General features: G+C 38.5%; 1 protein-coding gene across 2 annotated transcripts; it reads left to right on the top strand.

Annotated features, from left to right (window-relative positions):
* The first annotated feature begins 380 nt into the window (after positions 1–380).
* hjv (hemojuvelin BMP co-receptor) lies at positions 381–8,865 on the top strand. Of its 2 annotated transcripts, none has more exons than XM_051864729.1 (5): positions 381–517; positions 2,202–2,279; positions 4,027–4,203; positions 4,450–4,955; positions 7,383–8,865. In XM_051864729.1, the coding sequence occupies exons 3-5, from the start codon at positions 4,101–4,103 to the stop codon at positions 7,998–8,000; spliced, it is 1,227 nt and encodes a 408-aa protein (XP_051720689.1). In that variant the 5' UTR covers positions 381–517; positions 2,202–2,279; positions 4,027–4,100; the 3' UTR covers positions 8,001–8,865. The 2 variants fall into 2 exon arrangements, with proteins under 2 accessions (XP_051720689.1, XP_051720691.1); XM_051864731.1 differs by having other exon boundaries at positions 3,983–4,203.
* The last annotated feature ends 544 nt before the right edge of the window (positions 8,866–9,409 follow it).

Below are 9,409 nucleotides of genomic sequence, written 5' to 3'. Positions count from 1 at the left end.
CACGCATTTAACACCAAACAGAGAAATCTAACAAACACACACTTCCGTTACACATAGAAACCTTAGAGACTTTTAGATTGTCATTAAGCCGTTATTTTGTATGTTTTTAACATTTATTTGTATTTTTCAAGACTGCTGGCAGCTTCCCACCTGTCATTTTAGGACAGCCTACATTAATACATAGATTAAGTTTTGATAGCCTACATTTATTGAATTATTTTTGTTTGTAATTGTAGGGGCAAAGTAATAATAAAGAATATATTCATAAGTGTGCCGTCTAGAAAGATAAATATTTGTGTGTTGACAAACAGCGCATACAGAGAGAGTTTGGAGCAGCTCTCCGTCAGCTGGTGCGCGTGTGGCAGGTGCGCGCGGCGGGTGATTTACGCATATCACTCGTGCGGGACGGTGACGCGGGGGTCACGCCGCACATGAGTCCGTCACATGAGCGCGTCAGTGTCAGAAGTGACGGGGAAAGATCTTCGCGTCAGTCTACAGGAGAGAGTCCTCTGATTCTGTGAGTTTGTCTCCGTTATATTCTATATGCATGGATAGTTAATAATTAATACAAATACTTAAAAGAATTTAAAATAATGGCTTAAAACAAACTTAAAAGAACGGTTGTTTATGCATTTAACCATTTTATTAATCAGCCCAAAAGTAGCCTACTAGGTTTTTGGACATTTTTTTTTTCTCTTTGAAAAAAAGGTCCCAAAAGAAAGTTTTCGCAGTGATGCCATTGAAGAACCATTTTTTGGCTCCCTAAATAACCATTTAGTGTACAGTTCTTAAAGGAACCATGTTTTTTCTACATTCCAACCTAAATTATTCCAAACCTATTGTGGAATGGAAATTTCCATGGATGTTCTTCATAAAGAACCTTTATTTTAAGAGCGTACTTTGGAGTACCATGTAAATTATTTTCAAAATACCATATCTGATACATCACTGTACCATAGTATTGCTACAGTACTTTTTTGTAAGGGGTTATGTCTACAATAAAGTACTTTAGCAGAACCATTCAGTATATTGTGTTTATTTATTTATGCCTATTCATTCATTGTTTTATATTAGCAATGTTTTCCTTTGTTCCAAAGGTAGTTTGGATTGGGTTGACCTACTTTTTGAGTAATAAGCAGTAAGGTTTTGACATTAAGAAATTAAGAAATTATTTATTTATTTCATAAAAAAGCTATATGTTCTACTTAGAGTAATGCACATGTGCATGCCATGCCACAGGCAGTCACACTTTCAGTCGTGTCTAATAGGAGGACTCTGTGTTCTGTGTCTGAGACCGAAAGAGAAGCAGCTGTATAGAGGAGGATCCTGTGTCCTGAAATGTCTGGTACCCGATGAGCGTTTAGACACGTTTGGAGTGGAAATGAGCTCTCTTTAAAAGTGCTGGCACACCAGATTCTGCCAGTTTCCACATGCAGTGGCACTATAGCGAAAGAGGGAATGATTCTGAAGTGTCCGGCTGAAATTAGACTGCAGATGGAAACGGAGAGCTGTTGAGTTTCTGCTGTCCGTCTCACACCTGCTTCTGTGCTGCAGAGCTTTCAGCCCTGTCTATTTCCACTGGGGCAGGTGCTGGAGGGGCAGGCCGGTGTGGTGGGGTATATTTAGACCCCCTATTTCTGCCCTGCAACTCCCGTAACTGCCCCGCCCGCCAGCAGCCGTCCCAACAGCTAGAATAAATATCAGCTGTCAGTGTTGGAGCAGACAGGGAAAAAGCTCTGCTGCCATGATGGTGGACTTGCATCAGAACTGCATGCAGTACAAATGAGATTTTAATGAGATTTGAGATATTTATCATGTGCTGAAAATGGTCACCAGGTTTGTTTTGACAGATTGTTCATATCAGAGCTGTTGGTCAAGTGCAAACACACAGATAGGACTGGAGTTTACTCCCGCATTCCCCCACTGTTTGTTCTTGAGTCTTAGTAAATAACACATCAGTGGTGAGAGTCCAAACTGCAAAATATCCCTCAGTACTGAGAGCAATATGCACGTGAAACTCTGTGTATGACAGTTTATTTCTACTGATCTGATCTATGTAGTTGCAGTATGCAAACTTTATTACTTTATTTAGTTCAAAATGTCGACTTGAAAGAGTTGACGCATGAAAGAGTTTACAACATGTACACAACAGTTTGAATGCATTTATCATATTCTTCATATATTCTTCTTTCTCTCCCAAGGCTGTACAACATAATCATGACAGTATCAGTCTCTTGATGGGCATCAGGAACTCATATTTGATCAGATGAACTTTTGAGGTAAGAGAAGGTTTCTAAAACACTATAGAATATGTCATTTTTAGTATGTATAATGCCTATTAGATGAATGGTCTTGTATTTAGAACACATATTATACTAAATTAAATTATACTTTAATATAATATAATATAATATAATATAATATACAGTACTGTTCAAAAGTTTGGGATCCGTAAGAATAAAAAAAAAAAAACTTTTATTCAGCAAAGATGCATTAAATTGATTGAAGTGACAGTAAAGACATTTATAATGTTACAGAAGGTTTCTGTTCCGAATAAATGCTGTTCATTTGCACTTTCTATTAATCAAAAAAATGTATCATGATGTCCACAAAAATATTAATCAACACAGCTATTTTCAACTTTGGTTATAAGAAATGTTTCTTGATCACCAAATCAGCATATTAGAGTGATTACTGAAGGATCATGTGACACTGAAGACTGTAGTAAGGATGCTGAAAACTCAGCTTTGCATCACAGGAATACATTTTAAAATCTATTAAAATGGAAAAGTTATTCTAAATTTTAAACATCATGAATAAAATGCCATTGATATGTTCTGAAAATAAGACAATAATAGAATTGTTTCAGAGCATTTAAAGGGTTAGTTCACCCAAAAATAAAAATTCTGTCATTATTTACTCACCCTCATGTCATTTCAAACCCATAAGATTTTCTTCAGAACACAATTGTGACCCTGGACCACAAAACCAGTCATAAGTCACATGGGTATATTTGTAGGAATAGCCAACAATACATTGTATGGGTCAAAATTATCAATTTTTCTTTTATGCCCAAAATCATTAGGATGTCAAGTAAAGATCATGTTCTTAATAAATAAATATTTTCTTAAATTTCCTACTGTAAATTATTTTTGTAAGTAATATGCATTGCTAAGGACTTCATTTGGACAACGTTAAAGGCGATTTTCTCAATATTTAGATTTTTTTGCACCCTCATATTCCAGATTTTCAAATAGTTGTATCTCGCCAAATATGAGGTATAAATCTCAATTTAAGAAAAATTGACCCTTATGACTGGTTTTATGGTCCAGGGTCACAAATGAAGATATTTTAATGAAATCTGAGAGATTTCTGTCCCTCAATTGACAGTCTACACTTTGATGCTTCAAAAAGTTCATAAAGAGATCGTAAAACTAATCCATATGAATTGAGTGGTTTAGTCCAAATCATATAAATTCATCATATAAAGCGATTGTGTCTCTTCAGAATATTTGGACTAAACCACTCAATTCATATGGGCTGTGTTCGGAGTCGCCCCCTATACCCTTAAATAGGCCATTTGTAGTGGTGTCCGAAACCATAGTGAACGTTATCGAGTTCACTCATTCAATCCCACAATACACCGCGAATACAAGCACAAGCTATGCAAAAGTGGCAGCCCTTCCTGTGCACTCAGTGTCCGACTTCGCTCACTTGTTTTCATTCAGTAGTTTAAGTGGATTATATTAGTAATGTAGAGAATAGTGAATGAGGGTATTGGTGGGCGATTTTGAACACAGCTATGGATTACTTTTTGATGCGGGACAGAAATCTCTCAGATTTCATTAAAAATATCTTCATTTGTATTACAAAGATAAATAAAAGTCTAACGGGTTTGGAACGACATGAGGGTAAGTAAATGATGACAGAATTTTCATTTTTTTGATGAACTAACCCTTTAAACCGAAGTATGTTTTTCTAGATTTGTGATTGGATTGGTCTCCCCCGTGTGGTTGTTTTATATAGTGCGCTTCAGCGTACAGAGCTTCAGCACCTGTGCAGACACCTGTGAGCAGGCCGTCCTGCCTGTGTCTGTATGGATGGGAATGGCAGCATCAGCTGTCCGTGGGAATCATTCACACACAACATGGAAACACATTGTGATCATTGTTACAACGGTCCTGCTCTTTAGTGCTCCATCAGGTAAAAATATTCCAGTTCTATTCAATTAAAAAAAAAAATCAGTTTTAGTTTGAGTTAACAATAACAAGACTGCATAACATTATTTACATGCCACATATTTTAGTTAATAAATATGATTACATAAATGCCTAAAAACTGTACTCTGTACTCTGGTTCTTACTTAGTAAAACCTGTTAACTGTACCTTCATATCAAGTGAATTCTGGAAATTTATTAAATAAATCAATTGTTTGTTTTTTTCCTGCAGTGTGTGCACAGTGTCGAATCTTGAGATGCAACTCAGATTTCGTGGCTGCGACTCTGGAGATGGGCGTCATTGGAAGTGGGGGTAAGGATGGGGCTAATGCCGGCTACTGCAGCGCCCTGCGATCCTACGCACTCTGCACCCAGCGGACGGCCCGAGCCTGCCGTGGAGACCTGGCATACCACTCTGCCGTGCAGGGCATCGAGGACCTGCTCATCCAACACCGCTGCCCCAAAACAGGGCCCACAGCTCAGCCACGGCCCCTGCCCCAGGCACCTCTCTCAGGGGACGGATGCTTCTATGAGAAGGGGTTTATACAGAGGGAGGGCCGGGCCCCTGAGTACCTGCACTGCGGGGTGTTTGGGGACCCTCATATCCGCACCTTTAATGACGAGTTCCAGACATGTACAGTACAGGGCGCCTGGCCTCTCATAGACAACCAGTACATGTACATCCAGGCCACCAGCACGCCCACTAGAGGGAGCTCTTACACCACCATACTCACAAAGGTGTGGAAAAATCACATTTACATTTATCCTCTTCTATAACTCTCGTTTAATATTAAGTTACCTCGGATTTATTAATGTAATAAAATGTATTTGTATTGTAAATGTAATATTTCTCAGGAATGAGTTGTATGTAGGCTAACTCATTATTTTAAATAGAAAAGCTATGTTTTTTTTCCCTAACCATCCGCGACGGCGACACGCGACGATTCTATTTTAGAAACGGTTTCTATTTCTGCGACGTCGCGGCTGGAAAAACACCATATTACAAAGTATGACAATGATAATCTCAGGTGCTGTTTGTGTGCTTTATTTAATGTTAAATGCGTCTAATGTGAGTTTCAATATCATTTTGTGTACTCTTTATAGCTATACTGAAAGCAACAATGTATAATTCACCTCAGATCTCGAAAATAAATTAAAGGAAACAAGAACGTTCAAACTGTAACTCAATGTGAACAAACAAGTGTATTCTATGACAATGATTGTTTCAGTCACTCAGTATGTACTTTTAACAATGTTAAAATGTAGTAATATTAATTTTTTATGTACTTATCCATTTCGTTGTGAGTGCAGTGCGCTTGCAGAGAGACTCCGCCCACACGCTCTTCTGATTGGCTGTGATTTTTGATTGATTTTGTCGCGTCTCATAGTCTTGCCGCTGGAATCTTATCGCATCTAGTCTGGTTAGGTGTAATAGTTTTGTTTTGACACTCAACTATGAAACATTAGTGTGAAGAGGTGAGTGGCGTGGTCGTGACAAAAGCACATAGAACCCATTATAATCAGTGATGCTGTCTACACTGGATGCCGATAGTAAACTGATATCCTATTCTATTTTTGCAGTTGAGATGACTGGGGAAAAGTGTCCCAATCAATCTGAAATCAACCTGAGTCACTTTATCGCTTCTAGTGTGGACAGCTTCTAGCTGTTGCAGCGTGATGCAACGCAACAACGGTCGCATCTGGTGTAGACATGGTTAGTTGCTGAAAGTCAGAGACAGTTTGCAGATTATGGGCAGTCGGAGTTGACAGATTTCAAAGAAAATCGCGAAGTGTATGATTGGTTCAGCATCTGAACCAAGGACTCCTTCCCTAAACAGTATATAGAACAAAGCAAACTGTTGGCCTTTTTATATGCTGGTCAGACATTCTCTTATTGTTTATGTTAGGGTTTCCCAGACTGGGGTTCGTGAGGTGATGAAAAGCTAATAATTAAACCATAAAAATTAAATTAAATTAAATAGTTTAAAAAATAAACTTAATCAAAATAAAACACTTACTAAATATATTATATATTTTATTTGTTTAACTGCATGAATCGTGAGCATCCAGATGTGTTCTTAAATTATTAAAATATTAATTTAAAACATCTTAGAGTAAATATTTTTATCATCAGCTGGCAAAAAGTCAAGGAATCCTTGGTCTATGTGGGTGATTCTTAGGCCCCGTTTACACGAGTGCATTTTCGTTTTAAAACGGTGTTTTAAAATGAAAACGATCCTCGTCTACACTGGCGTTTCCACAGCATTTCAGAAATGATCTCTGTCTACACTACATGACAAAAACGCATGTCACATGACCATTCATGCACACTGGGCATGTGTGTACAAGTGTAAACAGTTGCCTATTATGCATATAGATGGCTGCAGTATTAAAAATGCAGAGTTTAACAGCACAATGGCTGCTAAAAATGACAACAAAGCCAGCAAAGATTGCAGTTCAGTCTCCGTGTTATTGTTTACACGGTCGTCAAGGAATACACAGAGCCATCGTTTTCGAAAGTCTCCGTTTTCAAGGTTCGAAAAAACGCCGGTGTAGTGTAAACGACAGGCGTAACCTTGGCAAAACGTATGCGTTTTAAAACAAAAACACACTAGTGTAAACGGGGCCTTAGCCAGAATATGCTGCAATGTAATGGTTCCAAGAGAGGAATTTTATGGCAATGCCATAAAAGAACCATTTTGTGTTCCCAAAAGAACCTTTCAGTGAACAGCTCTTAAAATTGGAAAGGTTATATGGAATGTTAAAGACTCTTCATGGAATCATAGATGCCAATATATCCTTTATTTTTAAGAGTGTACATGACTATCTGTTAGAAGACTCGTGCATTTTCAGTTAGTGTTTAAACACTTTTTTATTGCCATATAAAAGGCTCCAACATTACTTCTATAACACCCAATCTTTTAATAAAGTCAATTCTCCCCTTATACGAGCCTGTCCAGCTGAGAGGGAGATAACAGATTTGTCTTCTTTCAGCACTGCTGTTCAGTGCTCTCAAACATACTGGGTTGCATTAATGGTATTCTACAGCCTGACATCTAATGATGAATTGCTATGAATAATTAATAGGACATGCATAATGGGATATGTGCATGGGTTTAGAATCAGTCCCGCAGCTGACATTTCTCTGGCCTGTTTCCTCATCAGATCACGGTTATCTTGAAGAACTGGCGTGAGTGTGCAGAGCTGCAGATATATCAAGCAGAGCTGGATAACGTTCCCCCGGCGTTTGTGGATGGTTCTGTGACCAGCGGTGATCGCAGAGGGCACCAGAGCCTGCGTATTCACTCTCACGACCCTGGACGACACGCTGAGATTTGGGCCACTCACATCGGGACAACGCTAGTGGTGCGTCAGGTCGGTCAGTCGCTGAGTCTGTCCGTCCGCTCCCCTCGTGCGATCGTGGAGTCCTATACACCTGAGCAGGACCTGCAGCTGTGCGTATGGGGGTGTCCAGTCTCACAGCGTCTGGAGATGCCACACGCGCATCCGTCCACGCCTGCATACTCACACTGCTCCTCACTGCTTCCGGTGCGGGATGTGTATTTCCAGGCTTGCCTGTTTGATCTACAGGTCACTGGGGACGTGAACTCCAGTGCATCAGCTGTGGCTGCTTTAGAGGACGCTCGTGCGATGATCTCTGACCCTGATAGGGTTCACTTGCTGACGGACAGGGCAGGTACCAACCTTCCATCACTGCCGGTGGTTCTGGCCTTAAGCGTCCTCACAGAGACCCTCAGACACACTATCTTGGGCCCAGTGTGACAATAAAAACACTGCACTAAAGCAGGCCTTATGTGATTTTTAAAGGATATTTATACTATTGTTCAATGTTTACATCTCAGTGGTTTGGCAGTTTGTGTTTTGTGAATAGAGGCTGTCTGGAACGGCCTTGTTAAAAAGAATTTTTATTGTGCTTGTTTCAGTGTTAAACACACATGTGTGTGAATTATAAATGTAACATATTTGTGAACATTTTTAGCAGGATAAACTTGAATAACCTTTGCAAAAATGTAAATATAAATGATATTTAGTCATGCAACTCGTCTGTTTTCTCAAAGGTGGATTAACTTTATGCAGGAGTGTATTTATAATAAAGAACAAAATGTAAAATATTTCCACAGAGCAGAAGCTCATTGTCACAGTATTAATTAAAGATGGTCAGTAGGGTTATTCAAGAATTTAATTCATTTTTTATTTTTATTTGTCATTTGAATTTAGTTTAATTTTCAGTTTTTCATTTTTTTTTTTAAATTATATTTAGTTTTTAATAGTATTTTATGGCTGCCAAAGTTAATGCATTACCTAAAATTATTTAAATATATTTTTAATAGTGTTAAATTTACATTTAATGAAGGCGGATTGTACTAAATTCAACTAAAATTAATTGTATTTGTTTTACCAAGTCATTTTATTACTTTATTTATTTTCCCATTATCACATTTATTTATTTTCAGTTTTTGCAGGTTTGGGGATCCATACTGGAGTCATGAAAATGTTTTTCAGTGTAATTTTAAGTTTGTAACAATAACACTGGAGACATACTGTAGGACACTGCAGATCATGTCAGATTGCAATAATCACTTTTCCAAAGCTAAAATAAAGAGTATTGAATCATTTTCCTGTCAAACTTGTGCTTATGATTTCAGAACTTTATGAATATTATGTGTCTGGGAAATTTACCATGAGAATCTGATTTTTTTTTCAGTAATTTTTCTCCCACAGATCTTCTTTGCCCAGAGACTCCTGCCAAAAGCCTGTGGAAGACCATGAGAATGAATCTGTGGTATTCTCTGTTCGCATATGTTGTTTCACAAGTTCGCCTGCCCATTCAGTCTGAATGGTTAATGGTAAAACAAACTTGGCTTGCTGTCCTCGAAGGAGGCTCGAACCCGAGGCTCGGCTCGGGCTCCGAGTTAAACCCCCCTATAACAGTACAGCATAGAGGGAGAATAAGAGAAATAAAGGAGGAGAAGGGATGCTGGAAGAATTGTCGCTGGGATGACTGCTGCTTATATAGGCTCGTAATGATGATTGACAGGACTAAATGTTTAGGCTCCTCCCGAACCTACGTTTGGAACTACATTTAAAGTTAAATCTATGCATCATTTATGCTGGGAAACTATAGTTTGCAGCAGGTGTGAGATGGAGACTGTAGATTAATATGTGTGAGG

This window comes from Ctenopharyngodon idella, chromosome 16, assembly GCF_019924925.1.
Source record: "Ctenopharyngodon idella isolate HZGC_01 chromosome 16, HZGC01, whole genome shotgun sequence".
Classification (NCBI taxonomy): Eukaryota; Metazoa; Chordata; class Actinopteri; order Cypriniformes; family Xenocyprididae; genus Ctenopharyngodon; species Ctenopharyngodon idella.
The sequence above is the reverse complement of the archived record's forward strand: the minus strand, read 5'-3'. Positions and strand labels throughout refer to the sequence as shown.

Coding starts and splice junctions, on each gene's coding strand:
- hjv (XM_051864729.1), top strand. CDS start 4,101: ATGGGAATGGCAGCATCAGCTGTCCGTGGGAATCATTCACACACAACA. Junction 4,204..4,449: donor GCTCTTTAGTGCTCCATCAG/GTAAAAATATTC, acceptor TTTTTCCTGCAG/TGTGTGCACAGTGTCGAATC. Junction 4,956..7,382: donor ACACCACCATACTCACAAAG/GTGTGGAAAAAT, acceptor TTTCCTCATCAG/ATCACGGTTATCTTGAAGAA.